Source organism: Elephas maximus, chromosome X (assembly GCF_024166365.1).
Source record: "Elephas maximus indicus isolate mEleMax1 chromosome X, mEleMax1 primary haplotype, whole genome shotgun sequence".
In the NCBI taxonomy this organism is placed as follows: domain Eukaryota; kingdom Metazoa; phylum Chordata; class Mammalia; order Proboscidea; family Elephantidae; genus Elephas; species Elephas maximus.
Window position 1 is genome coordinate 180248313 of NC_064846.1, and position 14989 is coordinate 180263301.

A 14989-nucleotide genomic window follows, 5' to 3' on the forward strand; every position below is an offset into this window, starting at 1 on the left:
CTCTCTACAGAGCCTGGGAGGTGTTCGCAATAAGGAAGAAACCCCAGTTCCTCTTCTGAATGTCGGGGCTTTCCCCTTGCTCAAACGCTCTTCCTCATGGAATCTTTGCTCCACGTTCAGAAACGGCCAGCTCATGTTAGTCGCATCTCTTTTGTGATCACTTATGTCCTTAACGGTGATTAGCGTAGAATAAAGTATCCCGTACATCTCGGGCAGATACAGTCAGTCTCTTTCTCACAGACTCAGAGAAAGTTTACGCCCGTTATTTAATTCTACCCTCTAAGGAGTCGGAATTGACTCGAGGGTGGTGGGTTTGGTTTTGGTGGCACAATGGTTAGGCGCTCGACTGATAATAGAGAGGTTAGTGGTTTGAACCTACCCAGCAGCACCACAAAGATCTGACAATCTGCTTCAGTAAAGATCAGAGCCAAGGAAACCCTACGGGGTAGTTCTAGCCTGTAACACATGGGGTCACTATGAGTCAGAATCCACTCGATGGCAGCAGGTTTAGGGGCGACAGCTATATTCTCATGGCAGAAGACTGTATGTGTTTAATGCTGGTTTGATGTGTATTCCTAAGCCTAAAGACCGTTCAGAATGTCTTTGGTAAGGGGTCTTCAGTGACCTCCCCCCACCGTGTGACTCCACAATCCTAGTAAAAAAAATCCCTCCTAGAAACTTCATTTAAGTTAACTTTGGAGACGTACAGTTGAACTCACACATTTTATGTCTCCGTGTGGATGAACTTAAAACAGATACACACGGCAAGGAACCCACCAGCCCGCTTGAGATACAGGACGTTTCTGTGCTGCCAGAAAACCCCCTTGTGCCTCTTCAAAGCATTTTATGAAATAGTGTTTAAAATGTCCTGTTCCCAGGTCCAAAACAAGTCTTCTTCTTAAGGGAAAAAGCGTAGGTGTAGGAAAACACAAGAAACGCTGCTGAGTGAAGACACGCTTTGCCATAGCAGACACGCTGATTGTTTAACCCTCGTAAAGATTCCCTGGGGCCGATGAGAAGCTGAGGCACATGGAGGGTGCACCCTGCAGGGGCTGAAAGGTGCCCCTCCACCCCTGAAAAGATAGATCCTCGTCCTAACCCCCAGGACCTGTGATCGTGGCCTTATTTGTAAAAAGAGTGTTTACAGATGTACTTAAGTGGAGGATCTTGAGATGTGGAGGTCATCCTGGAGTAGATCAAAAAAACTCATTGCCATTGAGTCGATTCCAACTCATACTGACCCTATAGGACAGAGTAGAACCACCCCCATAGGATTTCCAAGGAGCAGCTGGTAGATTCGAACTGCCAACATTTTCTGGTTAGCAGCCAAGCTCTTAGCCACTGCATCACCGGGGCTGCTTCCTGGAGTAGGGTGGGCCCTAAACCCAAAGAGGGTGTCCTTATAAGAGACAGAAGAGGAGACACATACAGTGGAGACAGCCATGTGAAGATGGAGAACTGGAGTGATGAGGCCACAAGCCCAGGAATGCCTGGGGCCACCAGAAGCTGGGAGAGACAAGGGAGGATCCTCCCCTAGAGCCTCTGGAGGGGACAAGGATCTGCTCACTCCTCGATTTCAGACTTCTGGTCTCCAGAGCTGTGAGAGAATAAATTCCTGTGGCTTTAAGCCCCCCAGTGTATGGTAGTTTGTTACAGCTGCTGCAGGAGACTCAAACACGAGCTATGTTGTCTGAGTGTTCTAGAAAACGTGGGCATCACCTGGGAGTCAGAAATGGAGGATTCCAGCCCTGCCCACACCTGTGCATCAGAGCCTGCATTTTAGTGGGATCCCCAGGGAAATGAGCGCAGTTTTTGGCTTAAGAAGTCCTTGATGAAATGATCTGCCCAATTTGAGGTTAACAAGTGGGAGCTGGGGTTTGAACCTGGGTTTCCTGGTTTCTGAGGCTGAGCTCTTACACCCTGCCCTCTGTGGCACACATCACAGGGAATAAACCTTCATGTATTGAGAAACATTTTTCAAGTCCTTTCTCTTAACATAGATATTACTTAAAAAAATAAATCAAGACCATAGTGTGCATGGTGCTTCGCCATCTTTTATTAACAGTAAATGGGACTTGAAAAACATCAATGAATAATCTTTATCTAGATGCCTTTTTTTTGATTGTGCTTTAGATGAAAGTTTACGCCTCAAGTTAGTTTCTCATACAAAAGTTTATACACACATTGTTATGTGACCCTAGTTGCTCTCCCTGTAATGTGACTGTACCTTCCTCCTTTCCGCCCCAGATTTCCCATGTTTATTCAACCAGCTCCTATTCCTTTTTGCCTTCTCATCTCACCTCTGGACAGGAGCTGCCTATGTCATCTCGTGTACCTACTTGAACTAAGAAGCACACTCTTCATGAGTATCAAGATGCCTTTTAATGGTTCCTCAATATATGAGTGTGTCCTATTTAACTCCACATGGTTGTGCATTGAGGAATTTTTTTATATTATGGATAAAGAGATGATGAGTACACTCAACAGAAATCTTTATACACTGCTCTGCTGGTTTGGGATAATTTCCCACATGTATTTCTATTGATTTCTCCATATGGGCGATTTTTTTCCCGCAGAAACTTTTGACAATAAGTTGTAGACATGATGCCCATGTAGATAAGAACATGCTCTTAGGTAACCACATCATAATGATCAAAATTGGAAAATTCACACTGGTGGGATGTTACTATCTAATCTACAGGCTCTATTTGAATGTTACGAGTTGTCCTACCAACATCCACTCCAAAAAAAAGCAGTCCAGTCCAAATCCAACCCAGCTTTCCAGTTGCTTTAATCTCCCTGAACCTGGAACAATGTCTCAGGCTGTCTTTATTTTTCACGACCTTCTCCATTTTGAAGAGTTGTTAGTCGTTCTTAGGTGCTCTCGAGTTGGACGACAGAAAGAAACACTGCCTGGCCTTACACAATGGTTGAGCCCATTTTTGCAGCCACTGTGTCAGCCCATCTTGTTAAGGGTCTTCTTCTTTTTTGCTGACCCTGTACTTTACCAAGCATGATGTCCTTCTCCAGGGACTGATCTTTCCTGACGACATGTCCAAAGTATATGAGACAAAGTCTCGCCATTCTTGCTTCTAAAGAGCACTCTGGTTGTACTTCTTCCAAGACAGATTTGTTCATTCTTCTGGCCATCCATGGTATATTCAATATTCTTTTGCCAACATCATAATTCAAGGCTTCCATTCTTCTTCGGTCTTCCTTAGTCACTGTCCAGCTTTTACGTGCGTATGAGGTGATTGAAAACATCATTTTGAAGGGTACAGGCTAGTCACCTTGTGGAATGTCCCTCCATTTAGGGTTGTCTGATGTCTTCCATGGTTAGGTCCCAGTTAGGCATTTTTGGCACGGATACTTTGGCGTGAGCATCACAGAAGCCATGGTGTGTACTTCTTGGCACATTCTTTAAGAAGGACCATGGTGTCTCTTTGTCCCAATTCTGAGGATGGACACTTGGATCACTTGATTCCAATGGCATTTATCAGCTGTCTCCACATTCAAGTTAGTACTTTCCACTGTGTAATTACCAAATACCAAAATTATGGTATTGTGTGGACTTATTTCGGATCATGTAAACACCCTGTTTCCATACTTTTACCTACCAGTTTTAGCACTCACTGATGATTCTTGCCTGAAAAAGATATGACCCTGGTGACTGTGATATGGTGATTTTCTATCATTCCTTCTAACGTATTCGTTCACATTCTGCTGTAAGGAAAAGCTTTCCTTTTCATTCATTGATGTTGATGTTCACTTATATTAGTATGAATTATATTATACATAATAATACATATTATATATTGCTATATTCATTTATTATTAGTACAGGCAGTCCCCAACGTATGAGGTATTTGACTTATAGCAAACTGCACTTACGACCATCCTTTTTTTGTGTACACCTTGTTGTTAGTAATAGGTTGCAGCACATAGTTGCGGATGTTATCCTCAGATGTTCACTCGCAGATACTCAGTTTTATGATTCAGTGTTCAAAACAATGCCAGATTTATAAAGATACTGATAATAAAAGGCAATAATAATGAAAACTAAAAAAAAAAAATAGGTATTTGACCTATGCCAGGACCATGTTATGATGGAGTTGTCAGAATGGAACCCCATTGTAAGTTGGGAACTTCCTGTATGTAATACAGTGTAATGTGATGTAATCACCCTCCTTAATGTAATGTAATGTAGATGTTATATATATATATATATATATATATAGGTAGATAGATAGGAGCTCTGGTAGCATACGGGTTAAACTGCTCAGAAGCTCATCGAAAAATCAGTGGTTTGAACCCACCAGTCGCTCCATGGGAGAAAGATGTGACAGTCTGCTTCTGTAAAGATTACAGCCTCAGAAATCCTATGGGGTAGTTCTACTCTGTCCTGTAGGGTCACTATGAGCTGGAATCCACTCAGAGGCAACAGGTTTGGTTTGGTAGATAGCTAGATAATAGATGTAGAGGCAGATAGATCATATGTTATCATATTATAATACCCACTCCTGTCAAGTTGATTCCAACTCATAGTGACCCCATAGAGTTTCCAAGGCTGTAAATCTCTATGCAAGCAGACTCCCATATCTTCTGTGCAGCCACAGGTAGTGTCGAACCATTGACCTTTCAGTTAACAGCTGGGCAGTTATTATAATAGATAATACATAAAGCCAAACCAAACCTATTGCCATCGAGTTGATTCCAACTCATAGCAAGGCTGTAAGACAGAGTAGAACTGCCCCCTAGGGCTTCTGAGGAGTGGCTGATGAATTTGAACTGCCCATCTTTTGGTTAGCAGTCAAATGCTTAGCCACTGCACCACCAGGGTCTCAGATAATATATAAATAACAAATAATATATAATTTCATATATGATCATACATGTGTACGTATGTATCTATCTATCTACCCATCAGTCTAAAGGAGACCTAGTGGCACAAGGGTTAAGTGCCTGGCTACTAATCAAGAGGTTGTTGGTTCAAACCCACCAAGTGGATCTGTGGGAGAAAAACCCGGCGATCTGCTTCTATAAAGATTATAACCTAGGAAACCTTATGGGGCAGTTCTGCTCTGTCATATGGCATTGCTGTGAGCCAGAATTGACTCAACAGCATCTAAAAAGAACCTCTGTCTATCTGTCTGTCTGTCTGTCTATCTGTCCATCTATCCGTCTGTCTATGTAACCATCCACCCGTCTGCCTACCTACCTCTTGATACCTCCAGTTTCAACCCAACGCCACAGGGTGCATCTAGCCTTCCATCTTTGCATATCTCCACCTTCCTCCTCAGCGAGCAAGAAACCTGGCCCCCGTTTTCCACAATGCAGTTACATGTGGGTTCAGCCCTACCACACACACATTAACTAACTTCAGAATTGCTCACCCAGACCTCTGCAATTAAAAAAAGTAACCTGACTAACTAGTCACCCAGCTCTCAAAGCAAAGATCGAAGAACTGGTGCGTCCTTGAGCTTTTCCTCACGTTGCCATGTGTGGTGTTCCGGATAAGTCAGTGAGGTTGGTTGATGGGGGATGGACCCCAAGGCTTCTTATCTGCCCACAAATCTGTGTCACTGGGCATACAGTTGGCTCTCACTGTCCAATTGCATTAATGGGTGGCCTTTAAGAGTCATTGTCGAGTTGATTCCAACTCATGGCGACCCCATGTGGATCAGAGCAGAACTGTGCTCCACAGGGTTTTCAATGGTTTTGATCTTTTGGAAGTAGATAGGCAGGCCTTTCTTCCAAGGCACCTCTGGGCAGACTTGAACCTCCAACCTTTCGGTTAGCAGCCCAGTGCTTACTTGCTTGACCCACCGGAAGACTCCCAATGTGTGGTAATAACCCGTTGCAAAAACAAGAAGAAGGGCAGCCATGATCTTGCTCTCTCTCTGGGCAAACGGGCTTCGTGACCAACCTTTGTATATCACACAGCTTTTGGCTCATTTGTGAAAATCTTGTTTTTTTTCCCCCCTTAAAACACTGTACCATTCTTTTTTTTTTAATTGTACTTTAGATGAAGGTTTGCAGAATGAACTAATTTCTCATCGAACAGTTAGTACACACATTGTTCTATGACTTTGGTTAACAACCCCATGACATGTCAAAACTCTCCCTTCTCGACCTTGGGCTCCCTATTACCAGCTTTCCTGTCCCCTCCTGCCTTCTAGTCCTTGTCCCAGGGCTGGTGTGCCCCTTTAGTCTCATTTTGTTTTATGGGCCTGTCCGATATTTGGCTGAAGGGTGAACCTCAGGAGTAACCTCATTACTGAGCTGAAAGGGTGTCCGGGGGCCATACTCTTAGGGTCCCTCCAGTCTCTGTCAGGCCAGTAAGTCTGGTCTCTTTTTGTGAGTTAGAATTTTGTTCTACATTTTTCTCCAGCTCTGTCTGGGACCATCTATGTGATCCCTGTCAGAGCGGTCAGTGATGGTAGCCGGGCACCATCTAGTTGTACTGGACTCAGTCTGGTGGAGGCCGGGGTAGATGTGGTCCATTAGTCCTTTGGACTAATCTTTCCCTTGTATCTTTAATTTTCTTCGTTCCTCCTTGCTCTTGAAGGGGTGAGACCAGTGGAGTATACTAGATGGCTGCTCACAGGCTTTTAAGACCCCAGACACTACCAAGGTAAAATGTGTACCATTCTTAACGTAGGAATACAGCCACCATGTTTCAGATTTCAAGCTGTGTTCAGCATTGCCGCAAAGTATAATCTTGTTTTGTCTCTTTTTAGACCCAGAAGAAGCCGTGCAGCTTCAGATAATCAACTTTAATTTTGAAACCGTGTGGGTTACGTGGAATGCAAGCGAATACCCTGGGACTAATTTGACTTTCTCCTACAAGTAAGTGCCCTTGGGAAGGGAATCTGATGCCTTCTGCTAAAACATCTCTTCTTCTGAGATGTCAGAGGCTAGGAAGTCGGGGAAGTCAAGATGAGAACCAAAACATGCAGGTCTGAGTGTGTGCTCTCTATTCTGACCTCAGCCCACGCCACAATCACAGTTCTCTAAACTTCGGAGCCGAGTGATGACTGAGTCACACGTGAAAACACTTAGATTCTTACCAGGACATTCACAGAGTGCCTACTTCACTCAGCGCCACCTGGGACATCTCAGCAGCTGCCCTTTCTCGTTGCTCTGCAGCCTCGAAACCTTATCTGATACGTGGCCGCTGCAAAGATTCTCGCTCTAAAACTTTCATGTCAGATGTTACGGGTCGAATTGTGGATTGAAATCTTAACCTCTGTACTTGTAAACGGAGCACTGGTGGCACAGTTGGTGAAGAGCTCGGCTACTAACCAAAAGGTTGGCAGTTCGAATCCACCAGCTGCTCCTAGGAAACCCCATGGGGCAGTTCTACTCTGTCCTATAGGGTCGCTATGAGTCGGAATCGACTCGACGGCACTGGGTTTGGTTTTTCGGTTGGGTTATATTACGTCATATTACACATTACAATATATAATATGTTTTGTTATATTATGGGGTCACTATAAGTCGGAATCTACTCGATGACAACTAACAACAGTGTTAAATTATAATAACTATAGCACAATAAGAAGCCCTGGAGGTGCAATGGTTAAGCGCTCAGCTGCTAACCAAAAGGTCGAGGTTCGAATCTACCTGCCGCTCTTTGGGAGAAAGACATGGCAATCTGCTTCCATAAAGATTGACAGCTTCAGAAACCCCGTGGGTCGGCTCTGTTCTGTTCTGTAGGGTCACTGTGAGTCAGAATAGACTCGACAGCAAGGGGCTTGGGTTTTGTTTTGGTACCTATGACCCCGTATGGAAATCTGGGTTTTCTTTTGTTAGGTTCATGAGCCCATGCCACAGTAGGGTAGGTCCTAGAACAAATAAATTCTGAGTTGTGTTTTATAAAAAGAACAGAAAACACACCCACACAACTACACACACACCCACACACACCACATGCACACACGCACACACGCATGCACACAGAGGGAGACGACAGCCGACTTGTGAAGACCCTCTATAAACCAAGGAATCAAGGAACACCTGGGGCTACCGACAAGGACGGACCCTCCGCTGGAGCCGATGCCCCAATGTGGATTTTAGCCTCCAGAACTGTGAGACAATAAATTCCTGCTCTGCAAAGCCACAGCCTTTGGTACGTTGTGTGTTATGGCAGCACTAGGAGCCCTGATGGCACAGTGGTTAAGAGCTCAGGCTGCTAACCAAAAGGCTGGCAGTTCGAATCCACTGGCCGCTCCTTGGAAAACCCCTGGGGCAGTTCTACTCTGTCTTATAGGGTCGCTATGAGTCAGAGCTGATTTGATGGCACCTAATAACAACAAGTTACTACCATGTCAGGTTTCTAGGGGCCAGCTTCCAGCAGCATGGCTCTCTGACATGGGCTTGTTTGTTTTGCCATATGCACCCAAGGGAGCCCTGGTGGCACAGTGGTTAAGTGCTCGGGTGCTAACCGAAAGGTTAGCGGTTCTAACTCCCCAGCCGCTTGGCAGAAGAAAGATGTGACAATCTGTTTCTGTAAAGATTACAGCCTTGGGAGGGCTGGGGACCATAGTCTTGGGGAACACCTACCTCAATTGGCATAACATAGTTTTTAAATAAAATGTTCTATATTCTACTTTGGTGAGTAGTGTCTGGGGTCTTAAAAGTCTGTGAGCAACCGTCTAGGATACTCCACTGGTCTCAGTCCTTCAGGAGCAAGGGAGAATGCAGAAAACTAAAGACACAAGGGAAAGATTAGTGCAAAGGACTAAGGGGCCACATCTACCATGGCCTCCACCAGACCAAGTCCAGTACAACTGGATGGTGACCGGCTACCACCACTGACTGCTCTGACAGGGATCACAACAGAGGGTCCCGGCCAGAGCTGGAGAAAAATGTAGAACAAAATTCTAACTCAAAAAGAAAGACCAGACTTGCTGGTCTGACAGAGACTGGAGAAACCCTGAGAGTATGGCCCCCGGACACCCTTTTAGTTCAGTAGAGTCACTCCTGAGGTTCACCCTTCAGCCAAAGATTAAACAGGCCCATAAAACAAAACGAGACTAGACACACCAGACCAGGGGCAAGGACTAGAAGGCAGGAGGGGACAGGAAAGCTGGTAATAGGGAGCCCAAGGTTGAGAACGGAGAGTGTTGACAGGTTGAGCGGTTGCCAAGCAGTGTAACAAAACAATATGTATATTGATTGTTTAATGAGAAACTAATTTGCTCTGTAAACCTTCATCTAAGGCACTATTAAAAACAAACAAAAAGATTAAACCCTTGGAAACCCTATGGGGCAGTTCTACTCTGTCCTATGGGGTCACTATAAGCCAGAATCAAATGCAACGACTTTGTTTTTGTGTTTTTTTTTTTTTTTTGCACCCATCAGCCTGAGAATAAATGTGGGAGGAAGGTTTTTTCCAGTGATATCAGTCTGAATTCTGGTCACGGGGGTGGGGGTGGGGGTGGGGGTGGGAGAAGGGCACAAAGTACGGCTCATTCTCTGAGGTTTGATAGCACAGGAGATAAACGGAAAGGCCACAGAAGAGGGAATTTTTTTTTTTTTTTATTGTGTTTTAACAGAAAGTTTACAAATCAAGTCAGTCTCTCATACAAGAAGTTATACACGCCTTGCTGTGTCCTCCTAGCTGCTCTCCGCCTAGTGAGACAGCACACTCCTCCTCTCCACCCTGTATCCCCATGTCCACTCAGCCAGCTCCTGTCCCCTTCGGCCTTCTCATCTCCCCTCCAGACAGGAGCTGCCCACATAGTTTCATGTGTCTACTTGATCCAAGAACCTCACTCCTCACCAGTATCATTTTCTATCTTATAGTCCAGTCCAATCCCTGTCTGAAGAGTTGGCTTCTGGAATGGTTCCTGTCCTGGGCCAACAGAAGGTCTGGGGGCCATGACCACCAGGGTCCTTCTAGTCCCAGTCAGACCATTAAGTCTGGTCTTTTTATGAGAACTTGGGGTCTGCATCTCACTTTTCTCCTGCTCCCTCAGGGGTTCTCTGCTGTGTTCCCTGTCAGGGCAGTCATCGGTTGTAGCCAGGAACCATCTAGTTCTTCTGGTCTCAGGATGATGTAGTCTCTGGTTCATGTGGCCCTTTCTGTCTCCTGGGCTCATATTTACCTTGTGTCTTTGGTGTTGGAAGAGAGAAATTCTAAGATGAACTGATTTGGGAAATAAGACCCATGAGACAGAGAAGTACCAGGTTTTCCAAGGGGTCACACAGAGAAGTCAGTTGAGTTTTCTGAATCTCAGCGGCCTCATGTGTAAAAAACATCATTGTTGTTGAGTCGACCCTGATTCATGGCAGCCCCGTGTGTTACAGGGTAGAATTGCGCTCCTTGGGGTTTTGGTTGGCTGTGAGTTTTTGGAAGCAGATTCCCAGGACTTTCCTCTGCCTCTGGGTGGGTTCGAGCTGCGAGCCTTTAGGTTAGTAGTTGTGTGCGAACCGTTGATGTCACCCGATGGGAATCCTCCACCCAGTCACCCCTGGGGTTTGTGGTCTTAGTGAGGGATTGTGAGTTTGTTTCCTGCTGGATACTCTCCTTCTTAGTGTTGCAAGAATGTTGAAGAGCAGTACCCAGCATGGTGCATCTATGACGAAGCACCTCTTCAAATCTGGGGCTTGGCTTCTCCTCAGGTGAAACGGTACCTGTGCGTGTTTCCCAGGGCTCCGTAACAGGTGACTACAAACCACGTGCCTTATGGTTCTTCCTGGGTTGTGCAAGGGATTAAAGCCCTCGGCTGCTAACCAAAAGGCCAGCAGTTCAAACCCACCAGCCGCTTTGTGGGAGAAAGACATGGTGACAGTCTGCTTCTGTAAAGATTTACAGCCTTCCCGCTACTGACCACTCTGACCAGGACCACAGTAATAGGTCATGGACAGTATGGGAAAGAAATGTAGACCAAAGTTCAAACTCATAAATAAGACCAGACTTACTGGTCTGTCTCACAGGGACTGGCGGAGCCCCCGAGACTACAGCTCTTAGACACCCTTCAAACTAGTAGCTAAAATCTCTCCCAGAGATCACATTATAACCGTACAATAGACAAGACTATAAAGTGAACAGTAACACCAGTAAGGAATGGAGTTCTCAGAACAATCATGGATATGAGACCTAACGGGCTGCATTTGCCCAAAAGCAGAATTCAAAAGGACGGTAGAGGCAGGAAGGCCAGGTGAATGGACACAGGGGGCCCAGGGAGGAAGCGGGGAGAGTGCTGACACATGCAGAGGTGTGTAGCCAACGTCAAGAAATGAGAAGTGTCTAAACTGTTTATTGCAAAACTAATTTGCTCTGTAAACTTTCACCTAAACCACAATAAAATGTAAAAAAAAAAAAAGATTTACAGCCTTGAAAACCCTCTAGGGGAGTTCTCCTCTGTCCTGTAGGGTTGCTGTGAGTTGGAATTGACTGCACAGCAGTGGGTTTGGTTTAGGTTTGTCCGTTTGTTTGTTTTCTGTGGTACAAAGGGTTACAAGCTTGAATGCTGACGGAAAGGTTGGAGGTTTGAGTCCACCCAGTGGTATCTCAGAAGAGAGGCCTGGCAATCTACTTTCAAAAAACCAACCGTTGACAAGGTCCTGGAAGCTCCATAGACACAGCCAAACTCCCTGAGGGACTAATTGCCGGGCTGAGGGCTGTGGGGACCGTGGTCTCGGGGAACATCTAGCTCAACTGGCATAACAGAGTTTATAAAGAACCTGTTCTCCATTCTACTTTGGTGAGTAGGTTCTGGGGCCTTAAAAGCCTGTGAGTGGCCCTAGGATACTCTACTGGTCTCACTCCTTCGGGAGAAGGAAGAATGAAGAAAACTAAAGATACAAGGAAAAGATTAGCCCAAAGGACTAAGGGACCAATATCTACCACGGCCTCCACCAGAATGAGTCCAGCACAACTAGATGGTACCCGGCTACCACCACTGACTGCTCTGACAGGGATCACATAGAGGGTCCCAGACAGAGCTGGAGAAAAATGTAGAACAAAACTCTAACTCAAAAAGAAAGACCAAACTTGCTGGCCTGACAGAGACTGGAGAAACCCTGAGAGTATGGCCCCCAACACCCTTTCAGACCAGCAATAAAGTCACTCCTGAGGTTCGCCCTTCAGCCAAAGATTACACAGGCCCATAAAACAAAACGAGACAAAAGGTACGTACCAGCCCTGGGACAAGGACGAGAAGGCAGGAGGGGACAGGAAAGCTGGTAATGGGGAACCCAAGGTGGAGGAGGGAGAGTGTTGACGTGTTGTGGGGTTGGTAACCAATGTCACAAAACAATATGTGTACTGACTGTTTAATGAGAAACTAGTTTGTTCTGTAACCCTTCGTCTAAAGTACAATAATGAAAAAAAATCAGCCATTGAAAATCCTATGCAGCACAGTTCTACCCTGACACCCAGGGGTGCCATGGGTAGGAGCCGACTGGTGTGCTTTACAACGACAGAAATGGCTGCTCTCACACTTCTGGGGCCACGAGCCCAAAATCAAGGTATTAGCAGGATCACGCTCTGTCTGGAGGCTCTAGGGAAGAACGCTTCTTTGGCTCTTCCAGTTTCTGGTTGTTGCCAGCAATCCTTGGTATCCCTTGGCTTGTGGCCGCATCACTCCGATCTCTGTGTCTGCCTTCACATGGCTGTCTTTCTTGGATTTCTGGTGCTGCTATAACAGAAATACCACAAGTGGATGGCTTTAACAAGAAAGAAATGTATTCTCTCACAGTCTAGAGATTCCAAGTCCAAATTCAGGGCTCCAGCTCCAGGGGAAGGCTTTCTCTCTCTGTCGGCTCTGGGGGAAGATCCTTGTCATCAATCTTCCCCTAGACTGAGCGCCTCTCAGAGCAGGGACCCCGAGTCCAAAGGACCCTCTCTGCTCCTGGCTCTTCTTTCTTGGTGGTATGAGGTCCCAATGTCTCTCTGCTCACTTGTCTCTTTTATATCTCAAGAGAGATTGGCTTAAGACATTACCTAATCTTGTAGACCTCATCAATATAACTGCCATTAATCTACCTCATTCATATCATAGTGATGGGATTTACAAAATACAGGAAAATCACATAAAATGGTGGACAATCACACAATACTGGGACTCAAGGCCCAGCTAAGTTGACAGATATTTGGGGGGGACACAATTCAATCCATGACACCGTCTTACCTGTATTTGTGTCTTCTCCTCTTTTATAAGGATGCCCGCCCATCACTGGATTTAGGCTCCTCCCCCCCAAAATCCGAGACAATCTCCTCTCAAGATCCTTCATTTAATTCCATATGTAAAGACCCATTTTTGCAGACAAGTTCCCATTCACAGGTTCTGGGCATTAGGGAAGTGGACATATCTTTTGAGGGGCCCCCATTCAGCTATCTCTATGGGAGTGTTTTGAGGGCTTTAAGCATCTGAGAGAAGGGACCCTTTTTCTGTGTGGAAAGGTCTCTCTGTGGCTATAAGGGAGGGCTCTTGGAGAAAGGAAGGAGGGCATCCGATCTCATCTGTGACAGGGGTTTGGAGAGAGAATGGGCAGGGAACCTGTTAAGACGGTGTTTTCAAGATGGCCCTTGGCTAAACGGTCCTCTTTCTTTAAGCACAGATTCAGAGGTGATACCATGAGCCAATGTCACAACTACACTCTTGACCAAGGCTACACCTCAGGCTGCGTCTTGGAGGTGGAGCCAGACGAGGACGGCACTAGAGATGTTATACTCGAGCTCTCTCTCTGCAACAAAACCCGTGTCCTTCTGAATTATAGTGTGTGGATCAGCGAATACCGTGAGTACTGAGCGAGGAGCTGTCTGCTCACCCCCAGGGAAGCTGAGTCTGGGAGCACTCCCTCCCTGAGCCCAAGAGGGAAGAGATGGACCTTTCCAGGAGGTCCCTCTTGACACACGCCGGGCATGGATGTGTCTCCATTGACCGGGGGATCTTGGTTGTCCAGTGATGGAGACCAGGTGACTGTGTGAAGGCTGTGATTTGAAAAATAGCACCCTCTCCCAAACCCCACAGAGAGAGAGAGAAACACCCTATTACCCTCAGCCCGTATCTATCCTTTTCTTTTGAAGTGCCCTTCAGAGCTGGAGTCAACCTCCAGAGGTCCCTCGGTGGTGCAAACATTTTATGTTCAACTTACTTTGGGCATCTTCTCAGGAGGGGCCAGTCCTTGGAGAAGGACATCATGCTGGGCAAAGTAGAGGGCCAGGGAAAAAGAAGAAAACCCTCAACAAGATGGATTGACACAGTGGCTGCAACAATGGGCTCAAGCATAACAACGATAGTGAGGATGGTGCAGGACGGGGCAGTGTTTCACTCTGTTGTGCATGGGGTCGCTATGAGTCAGAACAGACTTAACGGCACCTAACTACAACTATCCTAAGCGTTGGCGGTTTAAACCCACCCAGTGCCACCGCTGAAGAAAGATCTGGGGATCGGCTCCTGTAAAGATCACAGCTAAGAAAATCCTATGGAGCAGTAATATTTGATGGCAATGGATTTTTTTGGTCAGTCTTGAGTGAGGAAAAACTGCACACATGCATTAAACTCTCTACGATATTTACTCATCATTTTAGAACTCTGTAAAGCAGAGGTTCTTTTTTGAGGTGGAGGGGCCACAGGTTCCCTTCAGAGTCTGATGGGAGCTATGGACCCCTCCTTAATAAATCACTCATAGGTGCCCAGGTACAGGAGTGTTTCACACAGTTTGACAAAGTCTCTTCCATTATACGCCTACAGATCTTTGAATTCCTGGCTAAAAACTTTCACTCTTAAGATAATGAGAAGCCTCTGCGTGACACAAAGTGTTAGTGTGCTCAGCTGCTAACTGAAAGGTTGGAGTTTGAAGTCCATCCTGAGGTCCCTCAAGCAGAAAGGCTTGGTGATCTACTTCTGAAAAATCAGCCATTGAAAACCCTGTGGAGCCCAGTTCTACTCTGACACACACGGGGCCGCCATGTGTTGGAATCGACTCAATGGCCGCTGGTTGGTTAAAGGTAATAAAGAGAAGTAAACCGAAA

The 14989-nt window shown here is 45.9% G+C and overlaps 1 protein-coding gene across 1 annotated transcript in view; it reads left to right on the top strand.

The window, feature by feature from the left end:
- CRLF2 (cytokine receptor like factor 2) overlaps nucleotides 1-14989 on the top strand; it is a 41247-nt gene that overhangs the window by 12483 nt on the left and 13775 nt on the right. Inside the window, exons 2-3 of the mRNA XM_049871579.1 lie at nucleotides 6741-6849; nucleotides 13573-13751. Of these exons, the coding sequence (XP_049727536.1) occupies nucleotides 6741-6849; nucleotides 13573-13751 (288 nt within the window). The remainder of the gene's footprint in view (nucleotides 1-6740; nucleotides 6850-13572; nucleotides 13752-14989) is intronic.